This window comes from Microtus pennsylvanicus, chromosome 1 (assembly GCF_037038515.1).
Source record: "Microtus pennsylvanicus isolate mMicPen1 chromosome 1, mMicPen1.hap1, whole genome shotgun sequence".
NCBI classification, from domain to species: domain Eukaryota; kingdom Metazoa; phylum Chordata; class Mammalia; order Rodentia; family Cricetidae; genus Microtus; species Microtus pennsylvanicus.
Window position 1 is genome coordinate 35,339,991 of NC_134579.1, and position 18,381 is coordinate 35,358,371.

General features: G+C 44.6%; 1 protein-coding gene across 1 annotated transcript in view; it reads left to right on the plus strand.

Moving 5' to 3' along the window:
• Nucleotides 1–18,381, plus strand: part of Pcp4 (Purkinje cell protein 4) — a 59,770-nt gene that overhangs the window by 23,543 nt on the left and 17,846 nt on the right. Inside the window, exon 2 of the mRNA XM_075954577.1 lies at nt 3,810–3,861. Within this exon, the coding sequence (XP_075810692.1) occupies nt 3,810–3,861 (52 nt within the window). The remainder of the gene's footprint in view (nt 1–3,809; nt 3,862–18,381) is intronic.

The window sequence follows — 18,381 nt, forward strand, 5'->3', positions numbered from 1 at the left end:
AAGACACCCAGTCAGATTTAGGTGGCAGGACATGCCCTCAAAACTCTCAGATAGACTAGTGTTTGGTTTTCTGGACTGTTCTGAAACTATACTTTCAATACCTGACTTACAATGCGGTAATTTGTCAATTGGGATGTTAAATTGTAGCTAGATATATTTACCTAGAGTGTCTCTGCTTTCTGCATATGCTCAATATTATATTGTTATATGGACATTTGAACTCAATGACAGTAATGGCATCACAATACATTGAGCCATTTCTGACTTCTTAGAGAAGGACACAGAATTCCTGAAACAGGGTTTGCCTGTTCATTGTGTTTGTTTCCTTTAGCACTTGATGTAATCATGATAGATTGTATTCTTAATATTTTGTTCAGTGGGCAATATAGTATCAGGATGATGATGTCATAGTCGGAGTTGGTGGAGGATGGAGAGAAGAGTCAGCTCTTCTCTTGCCTTGGTATGAGAGTGGGGCTGGAATGAAAAGGCAGCCTCTTTTCCAAGGGTAGATGTTTCTATTATTCATTAAATATAACATTTTTCCTCATTCTTCTTTCCAGAAAAACTTTATCTGTTCATCCATTCACTCACAGACATGCCCATTCACATATCTATCATTCAACCACCATGTGTTCATCTATCAGTCATCACTCATCCATCCATCCACCCGTTCATCCATCCATTGATCCACCCACCCATTGTTCCATTCATTGACCAACCCACCCATTGATCCATTGATCAACCCACTCATTGAGCCATTGACCCATTCATGTATCCATTGACCAACCCACCCATTGATACATTGATTAACCCACCCATTGATCCATTGATCCATCCATCTATCCAGTGACCAACACACCCATTGATCCATCCATCTATTCAACCATCCACCAGTTAACTTATCTAGCCATCTACCCACCCATCTATTGATCTACCTATTAAATGATCCATCCATCCATCAATCCATCCACCTATCCATCCACCAGGACCTCCATTAATCTATCCATTTATTAATTCATCCAATTATTCATTGATCCACCTGTTCATTCTTCCAGCCACACAGTCATTTATTTCAGAATAATTTAACTCTGGTATTTGTGCTATATATAAGCTCAAAAACCTCACAACCATCCTACACTTCAGACCTTTATTATTGGTCTAACTACTTCTTCCTAAGATCTAAGTGTTCTCGATACTTGATCCCCATGGGTGCCAATGAAGTCACATTAGCCTTAAGACATGAATTCCGTTCTTTGGTTTCCCTAGCTGTGGTGGTGGCTCACATGTGGCACATAGTGCGAAGAGACATTCTTGCAGAGTGGCTAAGAGCAGGACCTGAGTACCTGGCCTCTGGGTATAATCCGGGCTCGGCACTTCTCAGCTTTGCCTTGTGCAAAGCTCTGCTTCGTATCTTAGGACATAGTGGGTAAGGTGGGGCTGACAAGGCTGATGGGAACACGCACCTCATTAAAGATAGTGTCAGAATCCACAGAGCTGGTGGTGTCTGATGGTACCAGGTCACCCCATAAAATGGGACAGTAAACCTGTGAGGACCAGACTGTGGGGACCAGGAAGCTTCTGGGCACCCTCCACTGCACTCAGTCTTCCTTTGAAAATGTCACCAGGATTTTGAAACAAGATGCTTTCAGGGATGTGTTTTTTTTTTTTCTGTCAGGATCATTTTCTTATCTGAGATGGCATCTTTCACGACATCTATCACCTCCATTTTGTTTCCATTGTGCAAGAGCCGACATAAAAACCCTCATCTTAGAAATCCTGAAAGAATGCCTCTTTTTCTTCCCTGTGCACATCTCATTCAGTCTCCCCCTGGTTCTAAAATGTGATCTTTTATGGAGCTAGGTGGCATTTGTGGCACCTGAAAAGGTACTGGTGTTTAGGCATTTAAAACTGATGCCCCAGGGCCTGCACCCTCTTTGTGATTGAATCCCATTTAATTTGTCTTCATTCTTCCCCAAAAAATCTCACCTTTAATGCTGCACAATTTCCCTTTTATCTTCATCCATCTATGACTTATTCAAGGAAGGGCTGAGATAGTGGGCTGGCTCATACCTGGGGTGGCGGCTGCGTCCCTGATCCGGGTGGTTCAGTTTCCATCAGGAGTCACACACTTACCAGCTTTGTACGACAGAGGACAAGCAGCGGTATCAAATTAAGGAAAGACAAAAAGAAATGGCTGTTGGTACCTGTACATTTGCTCTAGGCAAGGACTGCTCTCTGGCTTAAATTAGTCTGGCTGTGTTATAGCCTCCGCCAGGTAGGGGTGAATGCCATGGCAGGAACAATTGATATCAGGCTGGGGGTCGAACAATGGCAAGCCTATCACTATGGAAACCCAAAGGTTTCAAATTAAATATGAAAAAGGGGCCAGCTTTCTGTGAACTTTCCTGTCATCTCGCCTTTCCTCCCGGTTCCTTTCAGAGAGGTGCTTGTCTCACAGGGTGGAGCACAGCACCGCTGACCTTTAAGCTTAGCAAGGATGTGGGCTGAAAGTGTGGGTAACATACTGGGGAGTAGGGTGCACCCTTCAGTGTGCTCTCTTGGGTAATAATTTCCTCAGGACAGTAAGCATTTGCAGGACGCTCAATTAGATTGGCATCCATATTTATCATTGATTCTGTTGGTTTACACTGCTTAGAATCCGGATAATCCATGTTCCTCAGTCATCATTGACCAATGACCCCCAAATTCCTTATGACAACACTGAGCACTGAAGGGCACTGGTACCCCTCCTAGGAGATTGTAGACTGATCTGGGCCTCATGCATGAACTCCAATGTCATCATGACTTCTTAGTGGTCACTTCTGGTGACTTGTCTTTTCTGGTAGCTGTCTGTCTTTCCAAGACCCTTTTACTGTAGTTATATTACAGTGGTAATTTCCACAGGACACCATTGGCTCCATGCTTCCTACCGGCCCCGTTTCCTTCTCCTAGAAATTAGAGTCATTGCAGCCTCTTCCTGTCTTCTCAAACTGACGCTTCCTGACAATTGTCAAACACTTGGATTGACAAACTGCATATTCCTCCATGCATCAAAATAACCACATAGGCCACAATAAGCTTTGAAGAGACAGGCTTCCTGTTTGTATATATTTATGTATGTTTTATATATAACTTGAGAATGCTCAAGGAATCTCCCAGCCTGAAGCAAATCTAACCTTAAAAGTTATTTCTTCACACTGAGTTTAATTAGGGATGACTAAAATTTAATATATGCCTGAACAAAAATGTCAAAGAATAAAAATGGTATTAAAAATAGCTATTAAAAAGGTATAAAAATAATGTTTTTCATACTTCTGGCCAAACTGGACAAATGTAAATCCCCGGGACAGGCATAGACAATGATAGAAAAAGTGCATCAGTATTGGGGAGGAACGAGCAACATAAGAGTCCCTACCGTGAATGTAAGAGTCTTTTGTGCCTGGTGTGAGAACACAGTGGTGCGTGACCAGCCTCGGCAGCCCTGGGGTTGGTACGCAGCCTTGCCTACTTTTCTTCTGTTTGGATGAGGTTATGCTCAATGAACAACCCTCACCATCTGGCTTTTCATGCGGCTTCTGAGTGGTCTTCAGCCAGCAGTGGGCACTGGCAAGCCAGGTGGTGGGCAGCTTCAGCAGGTGCTTGCCGGGAGTCACTGTTTCCTGGTCTCGCCAGCACCGTGCTTTAACTTTCTAAGTTATGGTAACTCTGAACTCAATGTGATATGAGAGATATTTGAATGAACAGAAAAGACGAAGATAGTCCTAAATATGTTTGATCATTTCTTTTTCCTTTCTTAAAATGTTTTTCAGAGACAAAGCGCTGGAGCGACCAACGGAAAAGACAAGACTTCGGGAGATAATGGTAAGACGGCTGCAAAGGTCCTGCTGCCTCCCCACCCCCGTCTGCGTCTCCCTGGGTATGCGTAACTTTGAACCGTGCCCTCCACCCAAACCGGCTTGCTATTTGTACCAGTGCTTTGGTTTCGAGTGGCTTTTAGCAGCTCACAGCGAGCCTTGTGGTCCATCTTTGCAAAGAAAAGCCAAGCAAGCTAAATGTGATGCTAAGAGCCGGTTCCCTCCCAGAAGAGAGGACTCCCATTTTGGGCAACATGTTAATTACAATGCAAATATAGTTCTCTGCTTTCTTCATTAGGGTTGGTGAGAATCCACCCGAGTTGTTGTGAGGCTAAAATGAGATCAAATGAGATAAGTGCTTTGAAAACTGTGAAATGCTCGACTCCTGGAAGGAGGGTGGGGAACTGGGCTCTGCCCTCTGGAGCACTCAGAACCCAGTGCCGGTCTCTAGTCTCTGTGGTGGTGCTGGGGCAGGGCTCTTGCTTTTACTGCAGAGTCACCCAGAAATAAAACCATAGGGTGCTGAGAGCACACACCTCCCTTCTCTCCAGGATTCACTGGGAACAATCTTCAGTTGTAGGAATAAACTTCATATTTTTATAGAAACTAAAGACTGGTTTGGAAGAGCTGGATTTGGGACAGAAGACACTGTGTAATAGTGAGCCCCTTTCCCCACAATACCTGGGGACTACAGTGTTGTTCTGGGGATGCTAGATTCTAGATGTTCTTAAATTTTATGAATTACAAAACATAGTAGTCTTCTTTTTGGAAAAGTTCTATTGCCTCCAACTGGGTGTAAGGGATGCTGGTGTCCACCAATCAAAGTTTGTATAACAAATGAGACTCAAGGGGAGAACATCCCGCTGTACTGTACTGGTCACGGCCAGAGTTGTTGAAGTGACAATGACCTTATCAGAGTGGAGGATGAGAAGGAGGGATGCTGGGTTTTCCTGAACATGAGGATGCCTCATTTTATGTCCAGAAAAATTCTGCCTCCTGTGCAGGTCTGAGGGAGCATGCAGGGCACTGGAAGGAGATCAGAAAGTTGAAGGCAGGGCAAGAAGGAACCTAAAAGGGAGAAGGAGGGTTGACCCTATTGGTTCTAAATGAGGAAGGGCGTCAGAACTATGCCTCACTGAGGCCTCCGCTGACACTCCTGGTCACACAGGTATATCCATCCATCCATCAACTGAAGTTTGTATCCACAACTTCTCACAGCATCAGGACTATGGTTTTTAGAGTCCACCTATCCTCAGGGTCACCAACCTGTTGTTATAACTTGACTTGTGACCTTAAGTATGCCAGAAGACCCCCAGACCTTTAGAGCATATCGGCTTCACTAGAGATGGTCCCTCATCTGGAAGTGAAAGTGGAGCAAGTTTTCAAAGCTTGCTTATTAATAAATAGGAATGAACATTCTATATATCAATTCAAGGGACACTTGTTTATGAAAACTTCCTATTTCTAAAGCATCAGACCTACCCAGTGCAGAGAACAGGGGTGTTTTATATCTCTTGCTGATGTTTGCCCGACAGAGACCTGCAGAGCTTTCCTGTCTGCTGATGCATGCCTTTCGCAATGCCCCATGATGTGCAGCCTCTGGAAAATTCCACGGTGTACCTGGGAGGGAACACGATTTTAAGAAGGGAATAAAACCTTTTATTATCCAACTGCATCCTTTATAATCTCTTTTATGAGATTGTCCCTACCTCACACTTTGAGCTTCCTGTCCCTGTGTGAGCCCTGGATACCTGAGTAGCCTGGAGCCTGATGATGAGGCATGGTGGTGGCTGGGTTGGCACCAGCTCTCCCATGACCCATGCCCCTGTACACACACTGGCTTCTCTTGACATGTCACTGGTTCCTTGGGGGCATGTCTGCTTTGGGGCTTTGTACCACAGGCATGATTGACCCTTATGGAAGATGCACCTTTCTATCATTCAAAAACTGCAATTTCTGCCAGCTTTAAAAAAAATTATTCGTTATTTTTTAATTGTTTAATAATTATTTAACTTTTTGAATTAAGAGTTGGTTCTCATCAGTAGACATGGAGTGAGCCTCTTTTGTGGAAGTATAAAAATTAATCAAATGGAAAAAGTCAAGATACTATGAATAAGGCTTTTTATTATATAAGCGTAGATCTTAAAAGAGATTTGCTTCTAAGTAGCAAAAAGAAATTAGAGATTATTTGATAATTATAGGATGATGGCACTGTTTAAATTTATATTATTATAAACAAAATATACCTTACTTCGAGAAAAAGCTGCTTACATATATTTGTGTATGATACACTATTATTATATTAGTAAGCCTTTTGAAGGCTTTTATCTCTGCGAATGAGCAAGGACAAAGGCTAGAAGTACCCAAAAAAGACTGCGTATAAAATGTCCCAGGAGCAGAACAAAATTCCCTGAAGAACCTAAGTTACTTAATTTCTTATTCTCAAATTTCTGGATCTTGGAATTTCTGTTTTAGCTTAATATTAAATCACATTAAAATTCAACTTATTTCATTCTGTCAGAGTAATTATCAAGGGGGATCTATTATGTTAATGTATGTTTCCAGTTAATATCCAATGAAGCTGCCTACACGTGTTAAAGGAGCAAGGACCCGTGAGAACAGACATGTGCAGCATGAGACGCCGCAAGGCTGTGAGAACCACGTCACAGTCCTCAATTTCCAAAGCAAGACTTCCCAGCTCTATTAGTGTTTACAAGCCAACACGCTCTTTTTCTAAATATGGATTTTTGTTGAGGTCTCTGTTTGAAATAGAAGGCCATGACAACCTTGGGAGCGATCTGTGGGTCCTACGGTTTGACGGTTTGCATCAGGAAACACGGGTGTAGGGGATTGCCTTCTGGGCTTGGCTGATGCTGGGTACTTAAGGCCGTACCTAGAGGGCTAATAGCTAGGGATAAGATCTCCAGACATGCTTGTTGTCACTATCATCATAGCATCTATCGACACAAAAAGTGACGCCTATCCATTTCTTAATGTCCCGGTCGCCCCCTCTCTCTCCTGAGACATCAGCTCATAGAAGCCCAGTGTCCCCGCATTTCAAGACCTTTAATTAAAACTGTTCATTTTTAATTTTCATGTGCATGTGTGTATGTATGTGTGTGTGTTGGGCATTGTGCACATGAATTCAGGTGTCTGCAGAGGTAAGAGATTCCCGGGAGCTGGAGTTACAGGGGATTCTGAGTTGCCTGGTAAAGGCCCTAGGAATTTAGCTTACATCATCTGGAAGAAGAATAGATGCTCATACCCACCTCACCTCACTGTGAGTCTATGGTTGGCAGGTTTTTTTTTTAATATTAGGATTTTGATTTCTTTGGTGTATACATCTGCTCTCACTTGCGCAAGCACATGTGTGTAGAGGGTCTATTCCCCCACCTTCTTTTTTGAGACAGAATCTCCCACTCCCCTGGAGCTCACTGATTTTTCTACGTGGCTAGCCAGTGAGTCTAGGGGACTCAGCTGTTTCCTCATAACTTTTTATACCTGACTGTATCACCAAGCCTGGATCAGTCACACAGGTTATGGGGATTGAACTGTGTCCCTTGTTCAACAGGCACTTTAATCAGTGGAGCCATCTCTTCAGCCTGGCATTGGAATGTGGATAATCTAGAGATTTCCATGTCTCTATGGACAGAGCTCCTGGGGCCGTCTGCTGAATCAGGCCCTGGGAATCACTGCCCTTGATGTAATTTTCCACCTCGGTGAAACAGTAGTTCATGGCCCCAGTGACAGATCTTTGCAGTCTAGACAGCAAAATTAAATCCAAACATGTTTATAAATACAGATGCCATCTGAATGCCCATAGCTCAGTACTAATCGCCTATTTATTCTTGCAAAAATCATATCTCTTTCCTGCATGTTTGATGTGTGACCTGATATTGGTCACTCAGAGAGACCTGGCTTAAATCTCCGTGTTGACAATGGAAGTAGAGAGACACCGAGAGACAAGCAGAGAGACAAGCAGCTGCGGGGAGGAGGGGGGGACTGCCCGTCGAAGGAGAGATCTATGAGTAATAACCCTTCTGGATGGCTCTGCTGCTTGCCCAAAGCTAAATTGAGTTTCTAAAACTGGGACAGAATTCTCCTGACTTTACTGAGCTATGATGAATTTGTTTCTAAAGATTCCGCGTGGAGAGTGAAAGGCAGATAAACCCACCTGGTTGGAGAAGAGAGTAGCTCCCTGCTCTGAAGGGCAGCGTCTGTCACTACTTGGGGGTCACCCTGGAGTTGGGGTTTCTTTAGTGAGGGCAAATGGTGCAACACAACCTCAGGTTTGGAATCCAGAGGTGCGCCTCTTCCTTGGGGTCGGGGCTGTCACTGAGAAGTTTCTGGGAGCTGTGACGATGTGCAGGAAGAAGGCGGGACTTTCCATGATGGCCTGCCACTGACGATGAGGGAAGCGCTCCTTTGTATTAGGTTCTGTCCTCTGCCTATTTTGAGTACAATCCAAATAAAAGGAATTCAAGTTTATTTTACCTTTACCTTCAAGAGAATCCACCCACTGGTACATAAGAGAATATTGTTCTTATTTTTCTGCCATCAAGCCTGTGGGGAGAGTGACTGAGGAGCCACCTTAACACACATAGACATATATACACTGAGCATGAGGGCGCAAAGAAGACATGGGATTCTCATATGCATGCCTAGTGCTCTTTGCCCTATCCCCACCCGTATTTTAATGCCGCCCACTAGCCAGCAGCAGTCTTTTCTTTGTTCTCGGTGCATGACAGGTTATCAAGACCCACATACCCATGTGAGCTGATTGTGCCTAGGATCTGCTGAATCCATCACTATTTGATTTGTACAAGCATGCTGTGTGAGTTCACATGTGCAGGGGCAGGCAAGCGGTGAGAGAGGACTCACATCCATGCTCAGGAGAGAAGACCATTGTTGGAGGATGCTGCTGAGGTGACATTGCATTTGTGTCTAGGATGGCTGGCCTAGGAGGCAAGAGGAAGAGAAGTGATCTCTAGAAAGGCAACTGAATGTCTCCGACCCCGGGTGCCTCTCTGCATAATGTGACTATGCCTGACTCTCCACAAGGCGTGGAGACAGGGAGGCCCAAGCCGCCTGGGATGCAGCTTTGAGGAATCGGGGGGCGGGGGGAAGCTACCAATGCATTTGAAAGGTGGGTAGAGATTGGACCTCTAGCTCCCACCGAGGGGCTCACTCCACACACATCTCAGTTCAGCTGAGATTCGAGCTTCTTTGAAAAGGGACCGTGACAAACTTAAGTATACCTCAGAAACTTACGTTGCTTATAACCCAAACTGCACCTGGCTATGGAAAACTCCCTTCCACGGAGCCATCAGGTTCCACAGTGTATGATATCTTCCAGGTCATTGAGCCTTTTCTCTCTCTGCTGCTGCTGTAGTAAAACCTGTCCTGCAAGAAGCCGGGAGCCCCACAGGAGGACCGGGAGTGCAGCTGTGCATACCATAAAAAAAAAACAGAGAAACAAAGAACAAAAGAGCAGGGTGAAAATCAAAACACTCTGGTCTCTATCTAAGCTTTTTTCTTGTTCCATTTCCTTCTCTTTTCTTATTTGAAACAGTTAATTTACACACACACTGAGAATTTCTGAGACTCAGGGATGAGTCCTTTGTGCTCTTGGCTCGGAGCCCTCTACAGAATCTGTATTCCGGGAGGAAAGGATGGATGTCCAAGGTTGCTTCTAATATTGATCCAGATGGGTAAAGAATGAAATTGGAATTGCTTATTAAGCCAGGCCTTTGAGCCATCAGGGTCTGCAAGGAAGCCTGCTTCACGGGTACATTGTTGAACGAGTGGCTGATTCCCTGTGAAGGTTGTCTCAGGGGTTAGTGCTGACCGGATTTATTGCCATCGATCTGAGTTAGCAGAAGGAATTTTAAAGAGATGTTTTGCCCTTTGGGTTGAGCAGTGTAGTGACTTTGAAACACAAGAATCATCTCAGAGAAACTCGATGTTGGTTTTCTTTGGAATGAGTACATCTGATATGTTATTAACCATATAGAGGAAGGTGCGGTCCTCATCCTCTATTCTTCCTCCCTTTCCATCTTCATCCCTGTTCTCCCTCCCTCCTTTCCTTCCTTTCTCCCTCTCCCTCCCCTCCTTTCTTTCCTTCCCTCACCAACTTCCTTCCTTGTTCCTTACCTTCCTCTCGTCTTTCTTTCCATCTTTTCCCTTTTGACATTGAACGTGGTATAAGACTAGACTAGCTGAATATCAAACTACATTTCACATCATGTGCATTAATGACAACCCGAAGTGATAAATGATGCTCAAGATTGCTGTTAGAGATCTTTCTAGGCCCACAACGGTATCATATGACCTGGGAAGATATTGACCTCTGCCGTTTGGAGCTCTTTCCAAAACAAGAGACAGTAGCTTCAAGCTACATTTATGAATTATTTGGTCAAATAAAGAAAAATGCAATAATTTAGACATCTCAATGGACTTTCATTTGTGGCTCTAGGGTTCGGCTCCACCTATGTCAATGAAACAGCACTCGTTTTTAAATGAGATGACTAGTTTTGTAGACAGAAGGGCTATTGGAAGCAGAGCAGATGGTGGCTTGGTTGCTTTAAATTTCATTTTTTCCATAGGGTTTAGAACAGAACGAAGTCCCTCCCGAACTTTGCACCCCAAACTGGTCTGCTCTGGGATTTGACTACGATTTCTCTTCTCATCTGGGGTCAGATGATGCCTTATTGTTGGTTGTGATGTGGCTGGGCCAGAGCAGGCACCCTATGCAGACCAGCTCCTCCTCTGTATCTGATCCCAAAAGTTGTACGGAAATAGTATTACCTGTGTGCTTGCAAATCTCTCATTCCCCACCCCCACCCCTGGTAGGTGAAGCAGTCCTAATCTTATTTAGAGAATTGATTTTTGCAGGCAGCAGTTTCCTGGAGGTGAGAAGCGGTTTATATTCCAGCCTAGGCTATGTAAAGATAAGGTGGTCCAGATGCGTAGGAGTCACACTAGGGAGGTTTGGCAGGGAGTAACAGGCATGTGGAAATGCTGGGGTACCCCTGCAATATCAGCTCTCAGCAGGCATGTGGAAATGCTGGGGTACCCCTGCAGTATCAGCTCTCAGTAGTTACAGTGTCTGCTGTTCTTTGAGAGTGGGTCTCGCTCATGGGCCAGATCTGTGTTCCCAGCTAATGTGCGGGATTAGGTGCAAGCCTGGCCACCGCAGTGTTTCCAGGGGCAGATGGAAGCTGGTCTACTCCAGTTTCAGGCTCTAGGAAGGAAGGCTCAGAAACTGTAAGAGAAAGCTCTCTAAATAGACCTTTGGGGAAAGCTCTTGGGGGCTGTTGGGAGCTTATGTAAATTCCTCTCAACTAAGTGATTAGCTTCTATAGCTTTCACAATGAGTAACAAGTCAGTTTCTGATCAATATTAATTAATCATGAAGACTAGGCTCAATATTTGCTCTATCCGATCAAGAAATGATATTTCAATTTCTACAATCTTATTCTCCCCTAAAAGGGGGTTTTCCTGACTCAGCTCAGAAAGTGACCAGTTTTCATTAGATTTAGGCAGGCTGAGAACCAGGTTATGTGTCAATCACGTTTTTAAGAATCACTTCAAAATGAGATGGTGGAGTCTTTGGCACTCTGCTAACATCGATTCCAGTGGGCTGGCCCCAGCACCATGACTTTGTCTTGTAGGTGGCAGGGGTGTGCAGGTGTCCACATAGTTCTTATGGTTATTGCAGAGCCCATGGGAGACATAGAGCAGGCTTTGTCTTGAGTGTCCAGCAAGTCCACCCAGGCTCCAATTCTGGTAGGAAAAACCTCAGCAAGCTTATTCCTGCTTGCTCTGCTTACTACCCCTCTTTCCCTTTCTGTTGTTCATGAAGGACCAGGCCAGTGGCATTCGCCGTAGGTCTCAGTGAGGCATGGAAACTTGTCCTTGTTTAAAATGATTAAGCAGAACATCAAACCACATCCTCTGGGTGGAGGGCCTTCAGAGCCTGGCTGTCTGCTCATGAGGCCAGCTCAAGATGGACATCATATCTAAACATTATTTTTGAAAAAGCAATCACACAATGATCATGTCAGAATTTATTTTCATTGTGTCACTGCTAAGTTGCTACCTTAAGTCAACATAGAGATAATGACAAATTTCTAGGCGTTAACAACTAACTCAACGAAGTTAAATGGGTGGTAAAAATGATTTATTATTCACGCAGAAAACTGCACCAAAGTGTGCAGCTCGATAAACCCAAACTCTGAAATTCACTTTGGACCCTTGTGAATCTTCCTGGACCGTGCAAAACATCACCAAGTGAGCTCAACAAACAAACTAAATAAATAAATAAAGAGAATCAAGCAAGAGACTGAGGAGATGTTCCAGCCAGTAAGATGCTTACCACACATGTATGAAGACCTGAGTTTGGAGGCGGAGTATCCATGTCAAAGCTAGGTGTTACAGCGTGTGCCTTTAACCCCAGCACTGAGGCAGAGACAGGGAAATCCTTAGGGTTTGCTGGCATGGCCGAATTGGTTGGTTCCAAGTTTGTTGAGACACCCTGTCTCCAAAATATAAGGTGGAGAGTAATGGAGAAAGACAGCAGACATTGACCTCTGACCTCCATATACATGTGTGCACACACGCATGTGCAGCTGGCACACACTTTTGAGATACACATGCCATACACATAGACATACAAACATGATTATATGTATACCACACACACACTTATTGCAATGGTGGAGTTGGTAGGCACACCCAGGCTTGACTGGGTGACTGGAAAGAGTACAGAGGGCTGCCAATAAACTTGAGAAAGCAGAGAGGATCACTGAAATTCAAGTTTGGATGCTGATTCTTTGGCTATTGATCCCACCTAGATAGACAAGACACTCGCAATACAGTCTGGTGCTTGCAGAGCTCAGGGTCAAGTTGATCCCTACATGATCATTCCTGCCGCCCTGAGAGAACTCTCCCTGAAGAGGTACAAGTGGCTCCTAAGCCAGAATCGAATGCTACTCAGACAAGAGCTTTCCCAGAAGAAACTGAAAAGCTCACAGAACAGAAACGCATTCAGCATAGGAAAACGCCAAATCAAGGAAAATGGAAGGAAATATTAATTGGGTTCTCATTAATTTCCCAAATGAGGCGCAGAAGCCTGACTGCTATTTTTATTTTAATGAGCTTGGCCAAGACTGCTGGATCCCTGAAGGTGCTGGTTGTGGCTTTATTTGATTTCTTGCTTGGATCACACCTTGTAATGGATTAAAGATGGCTACCAATTACCACCCAGCAAACTTTGCATCTGGGTGAGCTACACAATTCATCAGACCCTGAGAAGCTAGCAAAGTGGATGCCACATCACAAAGTGATGTTCAGCTTCACTATTGGCAGCGTCTGTTTTCCTGCTTGGGGTCATCCACGGAAAAAGCCAGCTGCTATATAAGAAAGGCAGCTTCCTTGGACCTCCAGGCTTTGAGGAGGCCTAGGCTAGCCATATAGAATGGCCACATGTATAAAAATCACTTGTTCATGGCTATCTCAGTCATTGATGAAGAGCCATGATGAAGACAGCTTCAGAAGGGCCACTTTGCTTCTCTCATCTCCTCCCCTTTCCCCTCCCTTCCATTCCTCACTGCCCTTCAGCCTTTCTCTTTTCTTCTCCCTGTCTCTTCTTATGCATCCTTCTCTCCCTTCCCCTCTCCTTGTGTATCTTTCCTTCTCTTCATTTACCTTCTTCATTCATTCATTCATCTATCCGTCCATTCAATATTCTCTTGTCTACTGTGTACTACACTCTAATCAGAGCTGGTGATGAATTATTGTAAGGTAGCCGTGTGTGTGTGTGTTTGTATGTGTATGTGTTTGTGTGTGTATGTGTGTGTGTTTGTTGTGTAGGTATGTGTGTGTTTGTGTGTGTGTGTGTGTGTATGAACAATCTGTAATGGCAAATATACTTGTTGTGGTCCCAGGAGAACACTGGGAACTCTGAATGGATACTCTGAAGTACCTCTGCTATGAAGGGACTATCTGCAAAGGTGTGTGGCAGAGCCGAGAGAAACACAGAGGACAGAGTGTGCCATCTAAGACTTGCCATGAGATTTTGTGGTGTGTTAGGGGTGTTTACCAGGACTCTGGGAACAGTGGCACCACTGTAACACAGCGGAGATGTGTGGGGCTACAGGATTTAGCAAATCAAGGTACAGCATGTTCACCCAAAGTTCAATTTCAGATAAACTTAAAAAAACGTTTTTAGGATGCATATCATGCAGTGTTGGGGATATAGTTCTACCAAAAACATTTTACATCTGAAATCGAAATTTTACCAGGCATTCTAGTGTGTGTGGCAGCTCCAGGTTAGAGGGAAGGAAGAGAATAATGAGGTTTCCTGACAACAGCTAGGGCCACCAACTAGAAAACCCAACCAACACCTTAGAGCCACTGTCAGGAGGAAGAGAGACAGGGTTGGAGAGCCAGGGAAGAGAGGACACAGGAATGGCTGTGTGGGCCCAGGGTCCATGCTTAGTTTCCCACAATGCACTTCTGCCCTGCGCTCCCTCTCTCTTTTTTTTTTTAAACACTGCTTTTTTAAGCTAAAGAGACCACACCCAAATGGGATGGTATCTTAAAGGCTATTGGCCGAGGGAGCGGAAGGAGCTCCCGCAGCAGACATGGGTCTAGTATAAAATTTAGAAAGGTGACAAAGAGGGATATCAGGTGATGAGCAAGGCTGAATGCAGGCAAAGAACACAAAAGTCTGAGGAGGACATAGAGCTAATTGCTTTTCTACTTTTAGCTCTGCCATGTTTTCTCTCTCTTTTTTTTTTGTGGATAAGTGCATATAAATATATGCTTGATCATGAAAATATGAAATCTTGATAAGGTTCTATGGTTTCTGAGTGGCTTTTCAAACCATGAAAAGCTTATTGAGATGTTTGGGGTTGGGAATGGGCGTGTTTATAGACTACATTAGTCTACTTGTGTGATGTTTCTTTAACATTATTTAATGAGTGTGTGTAAGTGCCTGAGTGTATGCGTGTGCACCGTGTGTGCTGCATGATGTTTGCAATTGGTGAATTCATTACAATAATATCTATAAAAACAGGGATGATTATTGATTACCTTCCTGCACAAATAAAGCACAAAAGCAGGTACAGCCAGTCCAGGCCTGACTGACATCCTTCCGTTTGAACTCTATGATATTCCTGGCTGGCCTGATACACTTAAAGAAAGGTTTGTTTCGCAAGGCCACATCTTGCTGTCCCAAGAGCATTCATCTGTGGCTGTGCAGATGATGGAGCATTCCTAGCATTCCTGTTGAGCCCCCATCCCCACTTATGCAGGGATTATGCGGGAACAGAGGAGCAAGGTAGCCCAAACAACAGACCCTAGTGGATCCCAGGCATCTGAGAAACATTGCCCCAGCAGGTCAGGTTCCTCAGAGCCTGGAGGAAAAGAAGAGCAGCTTCTAGACATCTGTGACTGAGGACCACAGCGACCAAACCCCATGTATGCTTAGAGAGCTCGGTATCTGTAGCAGGGGCCCACAATCAGCATACCACAGGCTTCTAGCAGAGCTGCCTTCCATGGGCTGAGAGAGAGCATAGCCTGCTCCTGCTGCAGGGATCTGTGGGTAAGCTGTGCTGGCCCACAAGGAAGTGGGAGGGGCACCATTGGCTGCTGCAGTGAATACTACCATGCCTCCTGTGCATAGCCTCCTATGCACAAGGCTGAGCAAGGGTGTATTCAACATTCATCTCTCCCAGTCTGCTGCTAAGGGAAGGGATGTTAACATTGGCCTTGACCTTGCTGGGGAGGATAGAGGAGCCATCTGCTCTCCTTCGGGTCCTCCTTGGCTGCCTCAGCTTTGAAACCTTGATTTAAACTTCTCATTAAACTGAAAGATCTGCAGCTTAAAGGCACAATAAATGGCCACAGCTCTCTGTTAATCAACCGTATCTGCTTTTAACCTGGTCCCTCCTCCTCACCATGATGCTAAGAATTGTGTTTTCCTATACCATGGTGAGAAAAGAAGGAATAGCACCTCTTTTATTATAAATGATGTCTGGAAGTTTCAAACAGTGACAGAGGTGGTCAGTGAACTGAAAATGAGCAATTTATTAACTTGATTTTTCCCGGCAATAATTTGAAGGTCTATTACTATTGTTATTGCGGTTCTGTCTTTCGCTGTTTGTTCCTCTGCAGGTAGGTTTTCAAATCTCTCCAACCTTGCACAGTCCTCTGCTCATGGTACACTGTTTGGGGTGACTTTCTTTTCTATCACATCTTTTTGGGCATTATCACTATGATAATTAATAAAAAGACTCATTATTTGCACATTGCTAGATTTCATTTAGTGAGGTTTAAGACATTGTATTTCCCAGGTGAGAGCCCAGTCACTAAAATACTTGCCTTGCAATCATGAAGGCCTGACTTCCATTCCCTGAACCCATGTAAAAAAGGAAAAAAGCCAGGCTTGGTGGCACTCACTTTTTTCTTAGCCCTGGGCAGTGGAGAGCGGAGCGTTTGGGGGATTCACTTGTAAGCTGGTCTGTCCTATTTCATAAGTCTGGAGCCAAAGAGACCCCACCTCAAATAATCTACTGTCTTCCACATGTGTGTGCATGCATCCACACACATTCCACATGTGCGTGCTTGCATCCACACATATACCGCACACACGAGCACACAAGGTTATATTTCCCTTGGAAGTTACCTTCCTCCCAGTAACTAAATATGAGCTGCTTCTTAGCAACTCTTGAGGTTCCTTTGGAGTCTGGACCTGATTTTCCTATTAGGCAAGCTTTCCCCTTTTTTGTTGAGATCTGCATGGACCATAGATTAGCTGAAAACAGTCCTAGCAGTCTGAGGTTATGTTGCATGTGTGCCCTGTGCTGGTGTTTAGGAAACAGTCCTAACAGTCTGAGGCTATGTTGCATGTGTGCCCTGTGGTGGCTTTGTGTGTGACGACTGCCTCTTCTCTGTTTCTAAGCACATTCTCCCCTCCCTACCATTCTACCGTTGCAGACGCCACAGATAACTGAAAATTGAACCATGCTCTGGCATTCATTTAGGAAACAGGCTCCTCAGATGTCAGAGATATTTCTTTGCAGCTAATGCTGATGGGAGCAGAGTGATTTTTGTTCCAGCCCTTCCATCCCAGCCATCTTACAGAGCCACTTGTCTCCAGGAAGGCTCTATGTGCATCAACAGAGCCCACCCCCACCACACAGCATCACAACGTGTTCGGACCACAGTTAGCTGGCGATTTCTTGGACTTCGGGTTGCCATGTATCAGCGTGGACATAAACCCGTTGGCAGTCTGAATTGATAAGTGCTCAGCAAGGTGCAATTTCTCACCAGTCCAGAAAACAGAAGGGATTTTTGTAGCGAGCTATGACGATGGGTTGGGACACCAGAGATGGCTTTGATGTTATCTTTGCTGATTATCAGGCACCTGCTGGTCTCTGCCAGAGCCCTGGCTTCTCTGAGCTCTGTAACCATTTCCTAAGACTTTCTCAGGGACAAATGTTCAGACCTCTTCTAGTCCGTCTATGGGTTTGCTGTCACCATACTGTCCCCTCCTCTCCAGTGCAGGTACATTTTAGCAGATGGCACTCAACTCCCTCTTTCCTCCTTTGGTTATTACCCTGACTATAGCAGACTGAGCCTGCTTGCTCTGAGACCTGGCCAGACCACTGTATCTGACTCTTGATTGGCACCCAAAGAGATCATGCGTCAGAATCCAAAGCTTCCTTTGTCCCTGCCATGCCATGCCACTGAACTTGTTCTGGATCCCCCCATGATAGACCATTGCATCCCTTTGGTCTTCATTGTCTTCAGAGGGGAACAATGTTGTCTCCTTTCTCATTGTGATACTTTATGAATTTGTGACTGGCTCTCCTCTTTCCCAGAACACTCTAGAATATTTTAATTCTCCTTTCCTTCTTTTCATGTATCCATGTGTGTGATATATGCATGCATTCATATGTGTATCTATGTTTTATGTATGGTGACATGCGTGTGTGCATGCATGTGTATGTGCATGTGGAGGCTCCAGGTTGATGGCAGAAACCTTCCTCAGTTCCCCTCCACCAATCAAGCTCAGGTCTCAAGCTTAGATCTCAGTGCCAAGGTTGGTCTAACTAGCCAGCTTACTAAGGGGATCCTGATTCTAACTTCCAAGGCTCACTATAGAGGAGCCTCTACACCCACAAAGCATTTTATCTAGGTTCTGGTCATCTTAATTCTGGTTGTCTTGCAAGTGTGGCAAGTACTCTAGCTGCTGAGCCATTTCCCAGCTCCTGAATTTTCTTTATTTTTTTTTTTATGCATCAAAGGAATGTTAGATAGGGATAGGGAATGCCGAGCTGGGGTTGTCAGTGAAGACACAATGACAAATAGTTTGTAAGCAATTTATCAAAAATGGGAAAATTGGAGAATTTGGTCTAAATTTTATTCTTCTACCGTCACTCACACCACACACAGGTACACACATGCACACACACTCATGCACGCTCACACATGCATGCAAACACAAGCATCTTACTCC